Genomic DNA, 24,341 nt, shown 5'->3' on the forward strand with positions numbered 1-24,341 from the left:
AGCTATCGCACATACCGGCGCGGTGACCAAAAAGTGATCCAGGCGCGCGTAGGTCTTATGTGCGTGGGAGTAGTATGAATAGTCTCTATCAGTAGGATGCATGCGGCGCCAGAGGTCATGGAGGTCCAGCTCCGCCAGCTGTGTCTTACACCCGGCCGAGAATTCCCCCGCCTGCGGAGAGCGAAGCGCGGATCTGTTTAGGGCCGAGTCAAAGACCATATTGAGGTCACCCCCGAGGATAATGTGCCTGTCCTGTTAGGCAGTGACATCTTCCAAAGCTGCGCGTAAGAAGCGTTCTTGTTGTTCGTTTGGGCTATATACAGATCCCACTGTGAAGTGGATACCCCCCACCCTGAACCTATAGGCTAACAGTCTCCCTTTCTGTTCGGATTGTTTGTGCAAGATCTCTCCCCTGAACTGCCTGGCCACCAAAATCGCCACCCCCGCCGTCTTAGCATTGCCAGAAGAAAAGAGTTGAGTCGGGAATTTGTGGAATCGGAGCCTGTGGCAGTCCCGAGGCAACAAGTGAGTCTCCTGGAGGAGGCAGATGTCTGCTCGGGTGCTTTCTAGTAGGGATAACACAGCGCACCGCTTAACCGGGTTGTTGAGGCCCCGAACATTAAGTGTCACGAGCTTAAGAGTGGTAGGCGGCATAGGGAAGGATAGGTGAAGTAGCGCAAAGCCTCCGCTGGCGCGGAGTCCCTCTCAAGAGCGCCGCCAAGGCGGCCGTAATCCCTGTGGTGCACTGGACGTTCCCCCCCTCCCCTCCCGAGCCCCCCCCCCACACTCCCACTCAACCCCCCAACCACTCCCTTCCCTCAACCCCACAACCTAAACGAACCCCCCCGAACCCCAACAAGCAACCCCTTGGACAACAGTCGAACAACCCCAAACCCCACCCTTCCCTCCCTCCCTCCCCCGTCCTCCAACCCCAATGAACCATAGTCCCAGCCGAGTCCCACGAGGGACTAGTCTGTGGTGAGTAACTTAAGTGGACGTCCAGCCACCGTCTCCTCCCCGCTACCCCCTCCCCCCCCAGAGCCCCCAAACCTGCAAAGTGAAGTAAGCTGTGATGATCTCCCCCGGAGTGTTCTTACGCCGTCAATGCGACGTCACCAGCGGCGGTGTCTCTGGCCACCTCGAGCACCGCGCCGGCCATGCCAGCCCTGATGGTGGGTGAGTCCGGCCTCACGGTGCGGCCAGAAGAATTCCGCCCCGTCACCCGCTGCCAGCCGTCTCTGGTAACGCGCCTCCGGTGCGGCGTAGCCGTATCCTCCTCCGTCTCAGGAATGCCCAATACCCCGCAGGTCTCCCGCAGGGAGCGTAGTTGGTGCAAAGTGCCATTCCACCGAAAGATGAGTCAGAAGGGGTGCCCCCAGGCGTAGGGCGTGCTGTGCTCCCTCAGAAAGTCTGTGGCAATCCTGAAAGCTTTGCGTTTCTGAAGCGTTATGGCAGATAAGTCCTGATACAAAGCCACTGGGTGTCCTCGAAAGGTCAGGGATGACTTCTTCCTTGCCTCAGCCAAGATTCGCTCCTTGAGTGGAAAGTCCGGTAGAAAGGCCAGAATATCCGGCGGTGGTGCTGACGTGCGTCTCGGCGGGCCCACCCTATGTGCTCTGTCAATCCGGATGGGGAAGTCCGTCGCCTCTCCCAAGATCTCCCTGAACAGGTTCTGTAGGTAGCTGGTCACATCAGACCCCTCGTCCGCGCTCGGAACTCCCCGGACCCGAATGTTCCGCCGGGATCTGTTTTCAAGGTCCTCATTATGGGCTTGCAGGTCGAGCTGTTGGTCTCGGAGGCGCAGCACCTCCTGCTGCAACTGCTCAATGTCCTCGTCCCTCCTCTGACCAGCACCCTCCACGGAAGCCACCCGCTCTCCCAGGCCGTCTACCTCTCTGCGCACCTCTCGCATCTCCCCAGCGACCTCCTGTTTCAGCGTTTGAAAGTCATCCCTAAGGGAGCTGAAGAGTGACTCCATGAAGGCTCTAGTCACCGGCGGCTCTCTCTCGTCCGTCTCCTGCGCACCCCCGGAGGAGCCCGGCGACGGTTGCCCCTTATCCACCCTCTGGTGGTTCCTGCTGAGCATCTCCGGGAGAGTGCGGTCCCCCTTCTTGCTGCTTCTGTTGCCTGCCATTGGTAGGGGGCGGCCGGCTCCTCCCGTGTCTTGGGTGCTCCACCCGCCTGCCGGCGTCGCTAGGCCACGGGTCTCGCTCCACGCTTCTTCGGTCTCCCGTCCTCCTGCTGCGTCGGTTGGTCGGGCGGCACCAGCCCACCACCGCCAGGGCCCCGCCGAGCCCCCACCTCACCTCTCGGGCCCGGAGACGTGACACACCGCAGGCGGGTCTCCTCAGCCTGCTCCTCTCTCGGGCCTTCAGTCCCGGTGCCGCTGCCTCTCACCCCTGGGTGGCAGCGCGAGTCCGTGGGGCCTACTTTCTCTCTCTGCAGCCCTTCCCAGGGAACAGCGCCGGCCAGGGGGGGGGGGGGCTAACCGTCCACTCCGAGTCTTGCCGGATACACTAGTGTCCTCCACCCGGCCCCCGGCCACGCAGGTGGCGCCCTCCGCAGGCCCCTGGCCGTTCCTCGCAAGATGCCACATGTCCTTCCAGGGGCCTAGATCGCCCGATCCGGGCCCGGTTCCGCTGTTGCAGTCCTCCGGGGCTCACCGGCTGCTCCGGCAGGCGAACTGTCCGTCTCTAAGCAATACAGGGGCGACTCCCCCAGGCAGATGCGTGCTGGGCCCTTGGCCAGGCCGCCGGGTGTACCTCGACCTCTTCTCCTGCCGCGCTCGCCCCCACGCTCCTCCGCACTCCTCACTGGGCCCTGTACCGCTCTGCCGCTCTTCCTCTGACGTCAGGTGGCTAGCGGGGCCATCCGTTGTGTCCCCCGCGGAGCCCAGGACCGGCTGCCGCCCAGGCTATCTCGCCAGAGTACCTCCTCACCAGGGCCTCCGATGCGGGGCTCCGCTGTCGCTCTCCACCTCGCTGTCCGCCTGTAGGCCGCGCCCCCGGCTCCGCGCCGTGTAGTGGCTCCGGGCCCCGGCCTCGGCTCCGCCTCCCGCCGTCTTCAGTTGACCTCTCCCCGTGAGGGTCTTCTGGCAGTCCCGTTCCCTGTTTCTCCGTCAATCGGGGTAGGTTCTCGCCGGCTCAGCCTCGGGGGTGCTTTGGCTCCGCACCGTGGTCCGCGTCGGCAGGCTCCGGCTCTCGGCCCCTCCCTGCTGCTCCGTCCCGCGCTTGCCTTCCGCGGCCTCCTGCGATATCGTTCGGGGTCTCACTGAGTCCCACCGCCGGGTCGCTGGTACTCCCCTTCTTTCCCCACGATCTCCCAGCAGATATGGGGGAGATACTGCTAAAATTCTCGGTCCAAGGGCCTGGGGATTCAGGAGCTCACGGAGAGTGCGACCGCTCACTCCGCCATCTTGGCCACGCCCCCCTAAGGCCTATTTTAGACCTCAGACCCCTAAACCTATACATACATTCAGACCACTTCCACATGGTCACACTTCAGCAGGTCCTCCCTCTGCTTTCCCAGGACGTCTTCCTTGCTACTCTAGACCTCAAGGACGCCTATTTCCACATTTCCATTCACAGCGCTCACAGAAAATATCTCAGATTCATAGTGGACGGTCAGCACTATCAATTCAAAGTACTCCCATTTGGAGTCACCACAGCACCAAGAGTGTTTACCAAGTGCCTAGCAGTGGTGGCAGCACACCTGAGAAGACAACACATACATGTCTTCCCATATCTAGATGACTGGCTTATAAAAGCCAAATCGTACAATCGGTGTGTACAACGCACTCACGCCACTATTCAACAACTTCACGACCTGGGGTTCACAATAAATCACGCCAAGTCCAAGCTGCAACTGTCCCACATGCAACAATACCTCGGTGCCACAATAGACACCTCAAAGGTGCTAGCCTATCCCAGTCCCGCCTGGATAGCAAGCATACAAGCTCTTCTCGCCAAATTCCAACCGCAACACTCCCTTCCAGCTCGAGTGTTCATGCAACTCATAGGGATGATGGCCTCTTGCATATTCATAGTGCCTCATGCAAGACTCCATATGCATCCTCTCCAAGTGTGCTTAGCACGCCAATGGAACCAGGCTCAAGGTCAGCTAACAGATCTGGTGTTGGTAAATGGTCGTTCCCATCGCTCTCTGTAGTGGTGGAACACCAAGAACCTTTTCAAAGGGCGACCGATCCTCGAGCCAGTTCCTCAAATAGTCATGACAGCGGACGCATAACTCTCCGGCTGGGGAGCTCACCTACTACATCACACAATGCAGGGCAGGTGGGCACCTCAACAAAAGTTACTCCACATCAACCACTTGGAGTTACTAGCCATATTCCTAGCGTTAAAAGCATTTAAAAAAACAAATATCAGGCAAGACTGTCTCAGTCCGCACCGACAACATGACAGCCATGTATTATATCTAAAAACAAGGCGGGACACACTCTCTGCAGCTCTCTCAGCTTGCACAGAGCATATGGAGGTGGGCTATACCTCAGAACATTTTTCTCCTAGCCCAACATGTCCCAGGAGTCCAGAACACAATAGCCGATCTCTTGAGCCATCAAACAGAACAAATCCACGAGTGGGAACTTCAACCACAAGTTCTTCAACCGTTTTTTCAGATTTGGGGGCAACCACAGATAGACCTCTACGCCACCCAAGAAAACGCCACATGCCCAAACTTCGCCACCAGGTATCCTCACCCATTGTCCAAAGGCAATGCGATATGGATGAACTGGTCAGGCAGATTTGCGTACGCTTTTCCGCCTCCCCCACTCATTCCGTTAGTGATGTGCAAACTATAGCAACACTCATTAACGCTCATTCTAGTTGCTCCAGCTTGGGCCAGACAGCCATGGTACACCACACTGCTGTAACTTAGAGTAGTTCAGCACCAAAAACTACACACCTCTCTACGCCTCTTAACCCAGAACCATGGAGAGATCCAACACCCAGCTCAGCTCAACCTAGCGATCTGGCTCCTGAAGTCCTAGAATTTGGTTACCGTAACCTTCCTCCTGACTGTATGAACGTCATCAAAGAAGCTAGACGGCCTACCACTAGAGCATGCTATGCAGCCAAGTGGAAAAGATTCGTAGTATACTGCCATAACAACGACACTAATCTCCTAGATGTGTCTATCCAACACATCATAGACTACTTACTACACCTCCAAAGATGCAACCTAGCCTATACCTCTATCAGATTGCATCTTGCTGCCATAGCAGCATATCTACAAAATAGACAGCATCTCTCACTTTTCGGGGTACCTGCCATAAAGGCTTTTATGGAGGGACTCAAGAGAATAATTCCCCCCAGAGTACCACCTTCCGCTGTGTGGAATTTAACCATCGTTCTCACAAGACTAATGGGGCCTCCATTTGAACCGCTGCATAAATGTGAGCTACAATTCTTAACATGGAAAACTGCTTTCCTCATAGCCATTACTTCTTTACGAAGAGTTAGTGAACTACAAGCACTAACCATTCAAGAACCCTTTCTCCAGATGCATCTTAATAAAGTTGTTCTCCGAACTAATCCTAAATTCCTCCCTAAAGTCATTTCTCCCTTCCACCTCAGTCAATCTGTAGAGCTGCCTGTATTCTTCTCGCAGCCACAAACAGTCGCAGAAAGAGCTCTTCACACCTTGGATGTCAAAAGAGCACTACTATACTACATAGAGAGAACAAAACCCTTTCGTAAGACCAAACAACTATTTGTGTCTTTCTCACCACCACACAAAGGCAACCCCATATCAAAATCTGGGATAGCTAGGTGGATTGTCAAATGCATACAGATTTGTTACCACAAAGCAAAACGTATGTTATCTGTTCCTCCTAAAGCCCACTCTGCACGAAAGATAGGGGCTTCAATGACATTTCTAGGAAACATTCCTTTAATTATCTGCAGAGCAGCTACATGGTCTACACCGCACACATTCACAAAGAAGTATTGTGTCGATGTGCAAACTAAACAACAGGCTAGTGTGAGCCAGGCTGTACTCAAAACACTATTTCAAACTACTGCAACAGATACTGGTGGTTGCTGCTAGGGGTGGGTACTGCTTTACAATCTATGCATAGTGTGTAAGCTGCAGCTCATATGCCTCGAACGGAATATGCTACTTACCAGTATGCATCTGTTCTTGGCATGTAGAGCTGCAGATCTACACAGGCCCACCCGCCTTTATCTGTTCCAGTATTATCTTACTTAGATACACCGCACGTGGGCGTCTTTCCTGTTTCTTACTAAGCTCCATCATTTCCCTGCTGGCGAAAAACAATCTGAGGATAGAGCTGATGCCCATGCGCGCTATGATCCAAAGGAGGAGTCACATACTTCGTGACTTCCAAAGACTTTCCAAGACAAAAAAAAGTGCAAACATCTGGGCCCAACACCAGATGGCAATCTATGCACAGTGTGTAGATCTGCAGCTCTACATGCCAAGAACAGATGCATACTGGTAAGTAGCATATTCCTTCCTCCATACAATTGCATTTTCTCCCTTTCACATTCTGCAGGCAGGCTCTTAGATGTAGGTGCATGGCCCTCTATAAATTCCTCTGACTGGTTTTCAAAACTGTCGATGGCCGCACACCTGCAGTGGCATGGGCAGTTTCATGCTTTCTGATGCTTTTGCAAACATGAAACTCCCTAAGCACCACGCAAGGATTCTGATTTTTACCTCCTAGTCCTAACCCTCGATGAAGGAAGGCGTCCTTGTACCAAAGTCTTAATGGGCTTTTGCAAGAAGTCCTGCTAAACACTTTCTTTTGTCATCATTATCCCGAGTATATTGCCCAAGGTCCCATAAATGGCGTGCATCATTAACACCACCATGAACACTCTTTATTTGTTGTTTAAGTTTGCACGATTTCAATTCTCAACACCATTTGAACGGTCTTGATGAAACAACTGTGCAGCATTTAGATTTTCGATTATTTACCAAATCCATGAATTTATACTTACTCTTCTTTTATAATCTTCATGAAGATGTATCTTGTTGGTGGACTTGTTTTCTAGTTAATGACAGGTTTAACTCACCATCCAGTTTCTATTTCAGTGCACAGCATGTTCAGAGCCAAAACAGATATCCAGTTCATCTTCCATCTACGACAATCCGAAGTTGATAAAGCCCATTCCAGTGAAGCCAAAAGAGACCCTGCTGCAGCCAGCACCTCCACACGGCGATGTACGTATGTGATGATGGCTAAAATAACCTGTTTCTTACAAGCTGTCTACCTAATATTGTTCCTGAAATGTCCTTAGTCCCCACCTGCCTAGATGACAGTGTAAAACCTGCTAGCCTGTTCAATGCTGTCTCTCACAAAAGCACCTATGAGCAAGTAAGTGATGTAGTGTGTGCCTAAACCATGTTGTTTCAAACATGTCATGACAACAGAAAAACTGACCATACTTTTTCTCACTTCTCTGTGCTTAATTGAAGAATTATGTTTTGACCTGCTTAGATATTTAAAAATATCATAAATTAGTGGGCTCGATTTTTTTTCTTCCGTCTTCTTCATCAATGACTAATGAAAAGCTTAACATCACACCCATAGGTGGATTGTTTAATGGGGTAGTGTAGTTTAATTCCACTGCATCAGAAACACTACACCAACATTGCCAAGACCTTCTTTGTTTAATGTAGTAGCATTCTCAGTGGTGGTATGTATTGATTTACTGCCTACAAGTTAATGGCACTTGAATGTATTGATTTCATGACAGTGTAGGTGTACCGAAGCAGAGTTGGTGAGCTCTGTTATGCAGCTGCATTATTGAAATTGTGAAGCTCATGATGGCTCAATCTCCTAGTACGGTCTGGTGAAGCTAAGTCTTTTCTTATTTTGTATGTGCACAGAAGTTGTGTTGCCTATAATTACCAGACTTCTTTTATAAATGTTGCTAACCATTTTATTTATCTCTAACCTCACACGTGGTGATATTAAATAGTGGTATAGAATATATTTTTTAACATATTTTTTCTGGTAGAGAATGAAATTGCTTGTGTTACTGTTAATGTTTTGCCGCTAGGTATGTGGATTCTAATTATGAAGATTTAAACTTTTTGAAGCACTATTACATTTTTAAATGTTATGTTTTAAAGTTTTTCAAAGCGCATAGCTGCCCCACTGGGTTTCCCAGTGTTGGACCCAGAAGACAAATGAGCTGCAACTACTGGTATCCCAGAAGCAAAGGGAGGCCAGGTGGAGAAGAGCCATGTCTTAAGAGATTCCCTGAAAAGCATGTGGTTCAGGGTGTTTCTGATTGGGAGGGGAAGTGTGTTCCAGAGAAAAGGGGCCAGGGCCCTTAAAGAACGTCCGCCAGCTCTCACTCTCCAAACTCGAGGGCTAATGGCCAGGTTAAGGTCGGCGGAGCACAAGGGCCGATACGGTGATACACTGGAAAGGATAGAAGCCCCCTAGAAGTGCAGGATCTAATGGGCGTGCACAGAGTCTTAAAGTGCCAATTTAACTTGCACAGAAGATCGGAATCAGAGTAGAATTTAGGGAAGGAAAATAGCAGTCTAGCTGCAGCGTTTGTGGCCAGCTGGAGTCTTCTAGTGACAGATTTGTTGGCATCTAGGTACAGAGTGTTACAGTAATCTAACCGGGACAGAATAACCGTCTGAATTATGTTTTGAGTGCGTAGGTCGAAGAGGGCCCAGGCTAGGTTTAAGACTTCTCATAAGCCCGAAACAAGTCCCAACTACCGAATTGGTTTGGGCCTTAAAAACCAAGGTGCTGTCCATCCAGACTCCTAAGTTTTTGATGGCGGGCTTGGATGGGAGGATCCATGGAGGAGGGCCACAAGTGGGCACCTCAGGCATGCGCATGTTTGCCTAATAGACGTATACCTGTTTTATTAGCGTTCAGACATGGGCAGTTGTGTTAATCCACTCTGCTACAACAAGCATATATTTTCGGAAGTTGGCCATGTCTTGCGTGGAATTTCCAGAGAGTAAAAGAACGAGCTGGGTGTCGCCAGCATACGACACCAGCGCAAGCCCCGAAGATTTAATGACCTTTACCAGGGACCGACTATATATGTTAAACAGGGTAGGGCTCAATGAAGAGCCCTGAGGGACGGCGTAAGGTAGAGCATGCGGTTGGGACTGTGAGGAGGAGATATGGCCTAGAAAGAGTGCTTTGATTGGAAGGCAGTAAACTAGGATAGTGCTGACCCACCTATGCCAATGCCCTGTAAGCGCTCAAGTAACAGTTTGTGAACACCTTATTGAATGCTGTGCTCAAGTCGAGCAGAATCAGGACTGATGATCTGCTTTCATCCTGGGCCTTGAAAAGTTGCTTGGTAACAGGGAGGAGTGCAGATTTCGTTCTCTGTGCAGGCATGAAACTGCTAGGGGTTGTATCCAGGATATGAATATCTTCGGGGAACTTGGTCAGGATGCCACTGACGTTTCTTTCCATAGCCTTGGCAATATAATGTAGGAGGGCAATGTGGCAGAGGTTTTCAGGCCTAGAGGCGTCCACATACGGTTTCTTCAGGAGGGGGTGACTTTAGCCTGCTTCCATGGGCCGGGCACAGTGGCGCCTGACAGAGAGAGATTGATCAATTCCAAACAGGGAGGGAGGAGAGGCTCCTGCAGCTTGATGAAGAGATCCGGTTTGAGCGGAATGTCGGGCGAGCCGGATTTAACCTGGCTACAGAGAGTTTGGAGGGCAGGCAGACAGGGGGGGGGGGGAAGAGAGTTGAGTGATGGCGTGGGATTACTGTCAGCTCACAGACCCGTATCAGGCGTAAATAAATGTGAGCAAATGAGTTGTATACAATATAGGACATCACAGATTCAAGCAGAGATTTGCTCTCCTAGTGCTCCCATAGTTGGACCATCTGGGTAATGTAACAGGTTGACTGTTTACCTATACACATCAAACTAAAAGAGGCATATTTTTAAGCTCGGCCCACCTCCATAAATGTACAAATAGATTCAGCCAGAAGTCAACCCCCAAAAATTTTAACATTTTCAAACTGGTGAGTCTATGCACCACCTTCATTCCAAATGACCCTGACAATAAATCCCAATTGCCATAGGAGAGTCCTAACCATCAAACTTTTAATTGATTTGCTGCCCAGTCGATCACTTCTACACCGTAGAAGAACTCCAAATAACTGGACTAGTTGTGGAGCTCTTTCTCTGATTGATCTAGTTACTGCCATTTGAAACTCTCTAATAATGTCTCTAACCTCGCCCTGCCAAATACCACGCGTCAGCCGTTAGATTAACACATTTCAGTGTGATGGCCCGCATCACTGCACTGAAATTCAAAGTCACGAATATAACACCTCCTCAGCTGCCAAGTGGCCCGCAGTGCTGGCTGCTAATAGCACATTTTGTGAAGCTGGAGTGGAAGCGCACAGTGTGCACTGCTCGGCAGGCCTGGTGGGCAGGCTCAGCTCTAGCTGCTGCTGCAGTGTGTTGGGATTCAATCACCACGCGTCAATATACTGATACATTTCACTGATGTCAGGAGACAGTGCCTGCCCAATGGCTACTACTGAGACAGTGTCAGCCAGTGAGGTCAGGAGTGAGTTTGGCAGACTCACAGTAATAGGTGAGCCAGTGTAAGTCCTGCCGCCGGTGATGCGAGTGACAGTTGAATCAAAGAATTTGTTTTGGCTGTTGACAGCAATGAAGCGCAGCCTTCCGTGGTAATGAACCCCGTAACCCCGACCCCACTGTCCCGCACCTTGTCCAGTGTTAGAAAGTCTCGAGATGATAGCTTTGACCTCTCCCTTTGAGGTGACCAATTTACGTAAGGGGCTGCCCTCTTTGTTTTGGAGTGCCCTGAGACAGTACCTTAAAGTTGTGCCCTACTAAAAAGTTCAGCTGACTTTTTAGGACATCTGATAGACTTGGCAGATTTAAAATTGGGCTTTTTCTTAGCGGAATCAATGCTAGCTGAGCCCTCTTAAGTCATCCGTATTTGGCAAGGGGAAAGATGAGGAGGGTTAATATCCACTAGAGCTGATTGGTCAGGATAAATTCATTAGATTGATCATTAGAGTACTTATCAGCCCCTAGATCAAGTACATCAGCAGATAAGGGCCGCAATGGCTCTGAGAGAGGAGTATCTGCCTGTGCTGTTGTTTTTGCGCACCCCTGGTTGTCCCCAGGCAGTAAACTGGCTTCCTTATGACCAGCAGTTTCAGCTAGAGCCAGGACCTGTGCTGTTGACTGTGTTTGCAGAGATAATAAAGTCGGCAGTATTCAGGCATATATCGAAAGCGCCAGCACTCACCTCTGTCTGTCATACCTGTAAAGTCGGTGGAGTCCAGTGTGCTACAGGGGCTGGTCCCCCTATAGAAGGCGACCCCTTGTGTTGCTCGGTATCCAGCTGTGTAGAAAGAAGCTGTTTTTCGCCCCTAGCAGAATCTCCATCGGCCCGCCGGCCAAGCCCAAGCTGTACCGCCTCCAACAGCATCTCCGCCATGGCTGATTCTGGGGCAGCTGTAAAAATATCTGCTGCCTTCCCGGAGTGTAGCAGTTGCAGGACCGGTCTTCCTATCCGCGGTGCATTCTTTTTATTCGCGCGCCCCCCCCCCATCGCTGTCTGCAAATGCGGCTCTGTGATGGAATTTACCAGCGGGGCAGTAGCCAAGTTGCAGTTTGAATGCCCGCTCCTCGGAGCACAAGCCTTTTATGGGGCCATCACGTACGTTGTTGTCAGCAGGCAGGGCCAATGGAGAATGGAGCAGCCCTAGCCTGTTAGATGTAGGAAGCAGGCTTGGGTGTCCCCAAAAAGAAGCTAGGCGTCCTGCTGTAACATTGGAAATTAGTTGCATAAAGCTATGCCTTTTCTCCTGCTCCGTGCTCTAAAGGTGATGGTAAGTACCATGCACAAGTACAATGTTTAGAGGAGCTCTTGGAGCCTGTTCCTCACGGGGGAGTTAATCCGCCATCTTCCTTCTCACATCAGGTTCTCAGGATGCCTACGCTTCTCTGTGTTCCACTTATAGCTTGTCTACATTACAACTGCTCAGATCTTTTTCACCCTTCAAACCTTACTCGGCATGTACATCTGAGCCTTCATTTTACAGTTTAGATCCTTGCGTCTCCTTTTTGTGGTACCTTCTTGGCACTCTAAATCTTTCTCTGTTATATAGTTGTCATGCAGGCGAACGGATGATGCTAGTGTGGTTTGACTGGGTTTTTTTTCTTATGATTTTATTTACAAAAAAGTTTGAAAGACAAATTCCCATACACACATCATAAAACAACTTAGACAAAAATACGAACATATGAAAACAACCTACAAGTAATTGAATAAAATTTAGTTAGTGCATTAAACATTTCATAGTTCGCAGACAGAATACAGATTGCCTCCTATTTACTATGCTAAATCACTTTCAAAAATTGCCTAAAGAGACAGACCCGCTGTTGAGGCAGAATGCACTCCAACCAAGCATATGCAAACTTTTGTCCCCAAGGCTTAGGTGTTTGGATGCTCATCCCATCTGTTTCTTCCTCTTGTGAGTTTCGTCATCTCTGGTAGAACAGTGCAATGTTTCTTAAGTAGAAGTCGAAAGCCTGCTTCTCGCCAACCTTGCTTGCCCCGAACCTAGCATTGCCCATCCAACCCAACACCATTTGCAGTAGGGATATATTTTACTTGACATATAAAAAATGTCTTATGGATTTTCAATAAAATAATTTGAGTGATTGCTGATGATTTCAGGCCTACCAACACTTTAAAATGGGTTGCACTGGCTTATGGGTTTGGGTTGGACGGGAGGTCAGGGTGTGAAGAGTTTATTTCTACAAATCTTTGGCAAATCTTACTCGTCGTAACTTGGATGCAGACTACAACTTACAAGCTTCTATCCCCAATATCCACTATGTCTGGGTGAAATTTTGGAAGTCTTTGAGGGTGTGAAGTATCTTCAGACTAAAGCAATCGATGATAAGAAACAACTCAAGTCGCAATAACAGTGTTTCTAGTTGGTGCTTTCCATCACACCTTTTCCACAAACCTTTCTCCATTCTTATGGTTATTGTCAGACTATTCCTTGTTGCTTCTACTAAAAAATTTATGGGAGGTCAGGGGCACTTTGTGTTAACTGGCAGCTACAGTACCCACTGGTGTACAGGTACCACAAAGTTGGGAGAAAACAAGGTCAGAGCTTCCTTTTTACTTGGTAGAGAACCATTATATGAGGTATCTTTCAAAAATGCATATATTTACTAAAATAACGTTATTCTATTGAAGATGATCAGTTTTCTTTTGGTCTCTCCTTAGCTCTCAGACTCGGAACCCCAGCACTTATCATTGATGACACTCTTTGGAAAGCCAAGCACGGCCTCCGACCCTTTGGAGAAGGAGCAGAAGCAGCAGTCAGAACCACTTACTGTCCGGCAGGGTGTGGCACGCTCCTTATTCTATGAGGACCCTGATGAGCCAGGACTTCATAAAAATTCTGTCCCTCAAGGAAAGCATCTTTGCCCAGCCATTCAGAAACTGATGGTGCGTAGCACTGACCTTCATCCAGTCTCCGAGCTTCCAGAGAACAGATTGTATGAGAATGGTAATATGTACACCACAGAGGACCTATTCACTGGACTTTTTCAACCTGTTACGCACCAGAGTATGGTGTCTTCTCTCCACATCCAAGACATAAGCGAAGAGCAGAGCCTGTTGCAAACTTTGCATGGTAAACACGGCCCAGTGGCCAAATTAGGTCAGGGCTCGATAGGTCCTGTAAGCTCCACCATTCCCATCTTCAGTAGGACTCAAATTAAGAGCATGACCCAACCACAGCCTGTTTATTTCAACGCTTGCATAAAAACTGAGACTCTGAGACCACAGTCTCTTGTCACTGACCACGCCAAGATTCAAAGGCAACCATTTTCATTTTCTGCAAACCCACCACCAAGTAGTGACGTTCTTTCCCCACAGGAGCTGCTACAAAAACTTCATATTGTGCAGCAGGAGCAGCAGTTTAATACCTCAAGTAGACCTGCTTTAGCAGCAAAGTTCCCCACTGTCTCTGAAAGTACTGCCACACTGAAGCCTTTGCAATCATGGATGGATAAGACTTCACGAGCAGACAAGCAGAACCCCCTCTTTCAGGTAATGAATATGTAAGTTGTGTGTGATTATGTGTTCAGTTATCTTTCATCCTGTACCTACATTGGGGCTCGTTTTCTATAGACCTACAGCAAATTAATTCAATTATTTTACGTCTTCATTCCCTTCACCTGTTGCCTTTTTGACAGAGTCCTGACTTCTTGAATTTGCACCACTGTTTTGCATGCGTCTGTGCATCAACCTTCTAAAAATCTAAGGATTCTTATCTTTATATTTTTTCTGCTTTTTTCCTGGGGCACTTTGTCCTTGCATCATATTTCTGAGAGTTGAGCATGTATCTATAAAGTATAGCAGAACTACCACTAACAGGAAATATTGTTCACCCCTCCCTTCTACCCTGGGTACCTTTAGTTCAGCGTTTTGGAGTCTCAGGGAAGACAGAATTACTGTTTTAAGTTCATGCTGGGGCGGCTCAAGGGTGTGCAGGTCATGGGGGCTGCGTGTCTTCAGGTCATGGGGACTGCAGGTCATGGACACTGCGGTACTGCAGGTCATGGGGGCTGCGAAGCTGCAGGTCAGGGGTGCTACTGGGCTGCAGGTCAAGGGTGCGGGTCTGGGATGCTGAGGGAGTGCAGGTCTGGGGTGTTAGAGGGAATGCTGGTCTGGAGGGCTGAAGGAATGCTGGTCTGGAGGGCTGAAGGAATGCTGGTCTGGAGGGCTGAAGGAATGCTGGTCTGGAGGGCTGAAGGAAATGCTGGTCTGGTGGGCTGAAGGAAATGCTGGTCTGGTGGGCTGAAGGAAATGCTGGTCTGGAGGACAGAAGGGAATGCGGGTCCGGAGGGCTGGGGGAGTGCGGGTCCGGAGGGCTGGGGGAGTGCGGGTCCGGAGGGCTGGGGGAGTGCGGGTCCGGAGGGCTGGGGGAGTGCGGGTCCGGAGGGCTGGGGGAGTGCGGGTCCGGAGGGCTGGGGGAGTGCGGGTCCGGAGGGCTGGGGGAGTGCGGGTCCGGAGGGCTGGGGGAGTGCGGGTCCGGAGGGCTGGGGGAGTGCGGGTCCGGAGGGCTGGGGGAGTGCGGGTCCGGAGGGCTGGGGGAGTGCGGGTCCGGAGGGCTGGGGGAGTGCGGGTCCGGAGGGCTGGGGGAGTGCGGGTCCGGAGGGCTGGGGGAGTGCGGGTCCGGAGGGCTGGGGGAGTGCGGGTCCGGAGGGCTGGGGGAGTGCGGGTCCGGAGGGCTGGGGGAGTGCGGGTCCGGAGGGCTGGGGGAGTGCGGGTCCGGAGGGCTGGGGGAGTGCGGGTCCGGAGGGCTGGTGGAGTGCGGGTCCGGAGGGCTGGTGGAGTGCGGGTCCGGAGGGCTGGTGGAGTGCGGGTCCGGAGGGCTGGTGGAGTGCGGGTCCGGAGGGCTGGTGGAGTGCGGGTCCGGAGGGCTGGGGGAGTGCGGGTCCGGAGGGCTGGGGGAGTGCGGGTCCGGAGGGCTGGGGGAGTGCGGGTCCGGAGGGCTGGGGGAGTGCGGGTCCGGAGGGCTGGGGGGTGCGGGTCCGGAGGGCTGGGGGGGTGCGGGTCCGGAGGGCTTGGGGGGTGCGGGTCCGGAGGGCTGGGGGGGTGCGGGTCCGGAGGGCTGAGGGAGTGCGGGTCCGGAGGGCTGAGGGAGTGCGGGTCCGGAGGGCTGAGGGAGTGCGGGTCCGGAGGGCTGAGGGAGTGCGGGTCCGGAGGGCTGAGGGAGTGCGGGTCCGGAGGGCTGAGGGAGTGCGGGTCCGGAGGGCTGAGGGAGTGCGGGTCCGGAGGGCTGAGGGAGTGCGGGTCCGGAGGGCTGAGGGAGTGCGGGTCCGGAGGGCTGAGGGAGTGCGGGTCCGGAGGGCTGAGGGAGTGCGGGTCCGGAGGGCTGAGGGAGTGCGGGTCCAGAGGGCTGAGGGAGTGCGGGTCCGGAGGGTTGAGGGAGTGCGCGAAAGGAATGCTTGGGCAATGCGAGAGAGTAGGGCTGATGGAGTGTAGAAGTGGCAGGCTGAGGTAAAGCACATCAGGAGACTGAGGGAGAGTGCAGGTCAGGGAGGCTGAGCGGTGTGTGAATCTGAAGGTTGGGCAGCTCAGATGGCCTGAGGGAAGGGTTGGTTAGACGGGTTGATTGGAAGTAAAATCAGGGGATATAGAGGAGCCTACCGGGCATGTGAGAGGATTGGGACTGGTCAGGGTTGAGGGGGACTGTGGTTCTGTGGGTCCGAGTCTGTATTGATTGTGAGGGGCTGACTGAAGCTATACGAATTATGAGGGGATGCAGAGGCTGTGTGAATTGTGTGTGGCGGTGCGAGCATGTGCAGATTGTGCGGGGGCTGAGGCTGTGTGATTTCTTGGGGGACTGGGGATAAGACTGTGAAGATTGTAAGGGGGCTAAGGCTGTGCTGGTTTGGGGAGGTGAAGCCGTGCAGGACTGGTTCGGTGGCTGAGGCTGTGCGCGTCTGGTGGGAGCATATGGCGAATGCTGTACCAGTCTGATGGGGAGAGGTGGCAAGACTGTGCTAGTCTATTGGGGCACCAAATCTGTGCTTGTCTGGTGGTGAAGTGGGTCTTGTGTTGCAGAGCATGTACTGATTGGGGAGATGCTGGCATGTCAGGGACATCTGAGAAGTCCTAACTTAGACTCTTACATCTTAGGACTTCTGACTTAAACCGTCACGTTACGGAGCCTTCACATTTACATCCATGCTACATGAAGCCTTGACCCCTCGGGTGCAACGAAAATGGTTACACCGCCCCAATGATGGTCACTCGAGACTCGTGTACTTCCTCAGCAGAACCAGAAATCTACCTCAGGTTGTGTGACCAGATGCATAAAATTATGGGAGATGCTTTTTAACTGACTTCTGCTCCAAAACATTCGGATGCAGGTACAGTTTACAACAGATGATGAAGCTGAGGAGCAGGGGAGTGTGAAAGGGAATATACAGTTAGAGGGGGACATGGGTGGTCTGTCGATACTCACGGAATAAACCAGCAGACATGTTTAGTCAAAAGTACGTCGCTTGCTTAGTTTCGAGAACCATTAAATCTTTGTAAATGATTGGAACTCCAGTAAAGAAAACATACATGTAATTATATATTGTGTGTATATATGTCTGTGTATGTATGTGCTGTGTGTGTGTGTGTGTATATATATATTCACTTAAAAAACCATAGGTTTCACACATGTTATAGTTAGCTGGACATTTCACTCGTAAAAAAACAATGAAATTCCCCCGTTATAGTTACTTCAGATAACTATAACTCGCGCGCCCGCAATCCTCTGCTCATGACGTCACATATTACATCACTCTTGACATGGTCAGTGGCATCACTCTTGACATCACTGATGACCTCATCCTTGTGATAGAGTGGCGGTCGCGCGAGTTATAGTTATCTGAAGTAACTATAACGGGGGAATTTCATTGGTTTTTTATGAGTGAAATGTCCAGCTAACTATAACATGTGTGAAACCTATGGTTTTTTAAGTGAATTTGCAAGTTTTTTTAAATGCTAAGTTATGTATTTATTTATTTATTTATTTTTTTCAGGTTTCTCACCGAAAATCACTCAATAAACACAAGGGCTCTTTTTAGAGCCACCTAATATCTAAACACTTAAACTTGATTTTTATTTCTATTTTTTTTATGTTTTTTTTCGGCTGCGCGCAGAGTGCGCGCACCTCGCGATGTTTTTAAAAAAAATTAAAATCTTTTTTTTTTGCCCTTCGTGGTCCTACTGTGACCCCCTGACAATGGCTAGGGGGTCAAGAACTCCCTACTCTGCCCCCTATTCACGTTCTCCACCTTTCCTTTTCAGTGCGACAGACAAAATGGGGGCCGACACTTCCTGATTTCAACCGATTCGAATGTTTACTGACATCTAACAACCAATCAGAATTACGCTCGCGCACGGCAGGGTGCGCGCACAGGGCTTGCACAGTGCGCGCACCCTGCGTGCGTATAGATATTGATATGCTTTTAAATGCTATTTTCTCTGTAAATACTGAACAGATTTACACCAGACCTGCAAAAGGCACTTCCTTGACCTTATGGCTACCTCTCTGCCAAATTTCACGTAATTCTGTTCAGCTGTTCGGGCTGTAGCTGCGACTAAAGGTCCTATGGAAAAATGCATGGGGAAAACGCGTTTTGGGACCCCCACTTTTTCTCGGCCCCCGCTTGACGAATCACCCCGAGACTTTCAGGGTAGGAGCTGAACGGAGCGCCCCATTAGTTTTGAAAATGTCGTGAGGATTCGTCAACCGGCGCCAAAGTTATTCAAAATAGAATTTTGAGATTTCCTATATATATATATATATATGTCAATAAAACACCAACGCGTTTCGGTGCCTGAAAGCACCTTTGTCACGGTGTTCGTTTCTAGCAACATGCATTTTTTTATACACTTTGTTCGTACTAGTGTTTGGATAAAGTTCATGACAACAAAAATAGGACTACCTCCTAAGCTTGGCGGCCATCTTTTAACATGTTTGAAAAAGACTATGTACATTGCACGCAAATTCTTTTTTCAGCTCCTAGTCCATAAACATGTAATTTTTTCAATAATAAATGATCACTCATTTATATTACGAAATTGGCAATCACAGTGGAATATCATTATTAATAATTTGTGGCCTATTCTAATTTCAGCAATAGTACGCAAAGACCGCTTTTCAGCATTCATTGTTAATAAATTTCGCCCCTGTGGGCAAATTTATCACATCGGTGTCCTCAAAATATAAATAACAATATGTTCGAGGCATATGAGCTGCATATTATACACTGTGCATAGATCGCCATCTGGTGTTGGGCCCGGATGTTTGCAGTTTGTTTTTCCTCTTGGAAAGTCTTTGGAAGTCACGAGGTCGGTGACTCCTCCTTTGGTTCGTATTGCGCATGGGATTCGGCTCCATCCTCAGATTGTTTTTTTCCGCCATCGGGCTCGGATGTAATACTTCGCGCTCCGGTTCCGAACTTTTCCAGTTCAACGATCAACGCAAATCCTCGCTCATCGAGATTCTTCAGATAATAAATCATCTTAATCACCTTCTCTTCGACACTTCTTCGATTCCGGTCGTCGGCGGCGGCCTTCGGGCCTATCCCGGCTCCGGTCTCGGCTGATGGAAAGAACTCCCTTCAAGAAGTGCCCTCGATGTGGGTCCAAATTCCCCCACACCGATCTTCATGAGGTGTGCAACCTCTGCCTCTCCCCTGAACACGAGGCTCGAGACTGTCCCGCCTGCAAGTCTTTTAGATCGAAAAAGACTATTCGAGATCGAAGGGCTAGATGCAACATGGCGCACTCCTCGACCTGCGCTCCAATCGACATCTTCGGGGACGACGTCGAAGCTCCGGTACAGCAGCACATCGAAGAAGATGACGACGACCTCGTCAGTGCTTCCGAGGCTGACGACTCAGATGTGGAGGACATCACCCCGGCGCAGAGGGTCGTGAGTACTATACCCCCTCCCACACCCACGCCGATACCCAAAAAGGCTTCGGTCACGCCTCCGAGCCTAGGCAAGACGAAGGACACTGCTTCTAACACCCCACCTTCGGGCCCGGTAAAGAAGCCTATTAAGCCTTCTGGCAGCTCCGGCTCGAGCCAGCCTACCAGGGGCACCGAAGAAAAAATCGGCCTCCACACCGAGCTCAACACCAAAGCCCTTGGTGTCGAAACCCGCCCTCTCGGTGCCGACCAAACATCATAAGGCCCTCGGCGCCGACACTCCCGTGCCGAAGCCTCTCTCGACACAGAACAAAAAATTGGAGGTCCCAAAAAAGCACGGCACAGACAAGCCTAAAAAGCCGTTGTACCGAACAACCAGTGTCGCAAGAACTTTTCACACATGCGGATCCTCTGCAAAAGACACAAAGGATCTAAAAACTGGACATTTGACACTGTCTTCAAAAAAGACATTTGGACAAACCAGCTCCACCTCCAAAGAGGAAGGACACTGATAGCTCCCCTTTCAGAGTGCCTTCCCCACCTCCTCCACCCTCCCCACTTCCTCCTTCTCCACCCCTGCCTCATCGCTCTCCGACCCTGTCTCCAGACCATGATGATCAAGGGGACCCTTACTACGATCCAGCAGATGTGCCACAAGACCCCACCCCTACTGGATCCCCAGACCCATGGGATGACTATAACAATCCGGACATCCCAGATGTCCCACAGGATGACATTTATCCATCCAGGCCATCCCCACCAGAAGACTCGTTAGGTTTTCACCACCTACTACAGAGGGCGGCACATTACCACGGGGTAGAGTTACATACTGACCCTGTGGAGGAAGATTTTCTCCTAGACACCTTCGATACTGCACATAGGTCTACTGCCATACTACCTATGCTAAAAGGAGTAATCAAACATGCACCAGAGGTTTTTAAAGACCCAGTCAGGGCTGGGGTCCTAAACCCTTGTATAGAGAAAAAATATAAAGCCGCCCCCACAGATCCTGCATACATTAAAGGCCCTGCACCACTGGATTCCTTAGTGGTATCTACAGCTAGGAAGAGATCAAATTCTCAGGCGTCAGGCGAAGCACCACCACCTGATAAAGAATCCAAGCTCCTAGATGCGTCAGGGAAGCGCACTGCGTCACAAGCCGCCAATATATGGCGTATCGCCAACACTCAAGCGCTATTGGCCAGATACGACAGAGCGCATTATGATGAGCTAGAAACCATCATGCACCATCTCCCTGAAAAATACAGAAATAGGGCTAATGAATTGATCCAAGAGGGAAAAACTATAACTAATACCTCTATACGCTGTGCCCTAGATGCGGCAGATACAGCCTCCAGGGCCATAAACACCAGTGTCCTCCTCCGTCGCCACGCCTGGCTTAGAGTTTCAGGCTTTAAACCTGAGGTGCAAGCCTCCATATTGAACCACCCATTTGATCAACAACATTTATTTGGTCCAAAAGTTGATGAAGCCCTCAAGAAGATGAAGAAAGACACTGATACGGCGAAATCCATGGGAGCCCTACAGTCACACACTCCTAGGCGCTCCTTTCGACGCTCTTCCTTTCGGGGCATGGGTAGAGGCTACTCCTCAGATAGCGCATCCACGTCCTACAAATCCCCTCCTCAGTCCACCTTCACAAGGGGTTATCAAAGAGGCGGCTACAGAGGCAATAATAATAAAGGCAGAGGCAAAACAAATACTGCCCGCTCTGCCACACCGCCTACCCAATGACTTTCCCCCGCTCCCTCCAGACCATCCCACTCCGGTCGGGGGCAGAATACAAAATGTCCTTCACGTCTGGGAGACCATCACCTCAGACAGATGGGTGACCCAAATTATTCATTCAGGGTACTGCCTAGAATTAACATCTACCCCCCCAAACATTCCACCCAGGCAACGCCCAATGTCTCAAGAACATGCCACGTTACTAAAACAGGAGGTAATCTCCCTCCTGCAAAAACAAGCCATAGAGCAAGTCCCCATCAATCAGCAAAATGTAGGGGTCTACTCCCTGTACTTTCTGATTCCAAAAAGAGACGAGACTCTACGACCTATTCTAGATCTCAGACCTCTAAACACTTCCATACATTCAGACCATTTTCACATGGTAACCCTTCAACAGGTTCCTCCACTCCTCTCCCAGAATGACTTTCTCACCACACTGGACTTGAAAGACGCATACTTTCACATCCCAGTACACCATGCTCACAGAAAGTACCTCAGATTTGTAGTGGAAGGGCAACACTACCAGTTCAAGGTGCTCCCGTTCGGGGTCACAACAGCACCAAGGGTATTCACCAAGTGCCTAGCAGTAGTGGCGGCACACCTCAACAGACAGCACATTCACGTCTTCCCATATTTGGACGACTGGCTAATAAAAGCCACGTCCTACGACCAATGTGTGCACCACACCGCCGCTACAATCCAACTACTTCACCAGCTAGGTTTCACGGTGTACCACCAAAAATCCCACCTGATACCATCACACACAAAACAATACCTCGGTGCCACCATAGACATCTCAAAAGCCATAGCCTATCCCAATCCTGCCAGGATTGCAAACATACAGGCTCTGGGTCAAAAATTCATACTTCAACACTCTCTCCCAGCAAGAGTGTTTATGCAACCGATAGGGATGATGGCCTCTTGCATTTTCATAGTGCCTCATGCAAGACTCCAGATGCGTCCACTACAAGAGTGCTTAGCGCGCCAGTGGAACCAGGCCGAGGGGCAACTGACAGATCTGGTGTTGGTGGACGGTCGCACCCATCGCTCTCTGCAGTGGTGGAACACCACAAATCTTTCCAAAGGTCGACCGTTCCTGGACCCGGTTCCACAGATAATCCTAACAGACGCATCGCTCTCCGGCTGGGGAGCTCATCTGTTACATCTCACAGTGCAGGGCACATGGACGCCGCAACAGAAGTTACTCCACATCAACCATTTGCAGTTACTGGCAAACTTTCTAGCCCTAAAATCCTTCCAGACGCAGATTTCAGGCAAGGCAGTCCTCATTCGCACAGACAACATGACTGCCATGTACTACATTCAAAACCCGGGGGGCACACACTCTCCACAGCTCTCTCAATTAGCACAGAGCATATGGAGATGGGCAATTCCGCAGAAAATTTTTCTCCTGGCCCAACACGTCCCAGGAGTCCAAAACACCGTGGCAGATCTGCTCAGCAGACAGACGCAGCAGATCCACGAGTGGGAACTTCACCCACTGGTTCACCCGTTCTTTCAGATGTGGGGGCTTCCACACATAGACCTCTTCGCCACCCACAAAAACAAAAAATGCCCACGCTTCGCCGCCAGATATCCACACCCATTGTCCAAAGGCAATGCGATATGGATGAACTGGTCAGACAAATTTGCATACACTTTTTTCCACCTCTCCCACTAATTCCATTAGTGGTGCGAAAGCTACAACAGCATTCCCTTACGCTCATCCTGGTAGCTCCAACATGGGCCAGACAACCGTGGTACACCACACTACTGGAACTCTCGGTAATACCACACCAAAAGTTACACCTCTCACCATGCCTCCTGACCCAGAACCATGGAGAAATCAGGCACCCGGACCCAGCGCAGCTCAACCTTGCGATCTGGCTCCTGAGGTCCTAGAATTCGGATACCTTAACCTTCCCCCTGATTGCATGAATATATCAGAGAAGCTAGACCCCCTACTACTAGGGCATGCTATGCTGCAAAGTGGAAAAGATTTGTTGTTTACTGCCATAACAACACAATCAACCCTCTAAATGTGTCCATACAGCACATCATATGTTACTTGTTCCATCTACAAAGGTGTAACCTAGCATATACATCCATTCGGTTACACCTCGCAGCAATTGCTGCTTACTTACAGAACAGGCAGCACCTATCACTTTTCAGGGTGCCTGCCATCAAAGCTTTTATGGAAGGCCTCAAAAGAGTAATTCCACCCAGAGTACCACCCTCACCTGTCTGGAACTTGAATATAGTTCTCACAAGGCTAATGGGACCGCCTTTTGAACCATTACATAAATGTGAGCTGCAATTTCTCACATGGAAAACAGCTTTTCTAGTGGCCATCACTTCCCTTAGAAGGGTTAGTGAAATACAAGCACTCACTATACAGGAACCTTTTCTCCAAATGCATCACAACAAGGTTGTACTCCGCACCAACCCAAAATTCCTACCCAAAGTCATTTCTCCCTTCCATCTAAACCAGTCGGTAGAATTACCAGTCTTTTTCTCACAACCTCAAACCGTTGCGGAAAGGGCTTTACACACACTGGATGTTAAAAGGGCCCTACTTTACTACATCCAAAGAACACAACCTTTCAAAAAAACCAAACAGCTATTTGTCTCTTTCTCTCCACCACATAAAGGCAACCCTATTTCTAAATCAGGTATAGCTAGGTGGATTGTAAAATGCATACAGATTTGCTACCACAAGGCAAAGCGAACGCTATCTGTTCCCCCTCTCTACAAGGAAGATAGGGGCTTCAATGGCTTTTCTAGGGAACATACCAATAGATGACATCTTTAAAGCAGCGACATGGTCCACACCGCACACTTTCACAAAACATTACTGTGTAGATGTGCAAACCAAGCAACAAGCTAGTGTGGGCCAGGCTGTACTAAAAACACTGTTCCAAACAACTGCAACGGATGCCGGTGGTCGCCGCTAGGGTTGGGTACTGCTATATAGTCTATGCACAGTGTATAATCTGCAGCTCATATGCCTCGAACGGAATATGCTACTTACCAGTATGCATCTGTTCTTGGTATGTAGAGCTGCAGATCTATACACGCCCACCCGCCT

The 24,341-nt window shown here is 50.2% G+C and overlaps 1 protein-coding gene across 2 annotated transcripts in view; it reads left to right on the plus strand.

Moving 5' to 3' along the window:
- DCP1B (decapping mRNA 1B) overlaps positions 1-24,341 on the plus strand; it is a 221,125-nt gene that overhangs the window by 172,376 nt on the left and 24,408 nt on the right. For both annotated transcript variants that reach the window (XM_085652197.1, XM_085652196.1), the window contains 2 exons: positions 7,081-7,209; positions 13,280-14,110. In XM_085652197.1, coding sequence (XP_085508323.1) covers positions 7,081-7,209; positions 13,280-14,110 — 960 coding nt within the window. The remainder of the gene's footprint in view (positions 1-7,080; positions 7,210-13,279; positions 14,111-24,341) is intronic.

The sequence above is a fragment of the Triturus cristatus genome, chromosome 4_1 (assembly GCF_964204655.1).
Source record: "Triturus cristatus chromosome 4_1, aTriCri1.1, whole genome shotgun sequence".
Taxonomy (NCBI): Eukaryota; Metazoa; Chordata; class Amphibia; order Caudata; family Salamandridae; genus Triturus; species Triturus cristatus.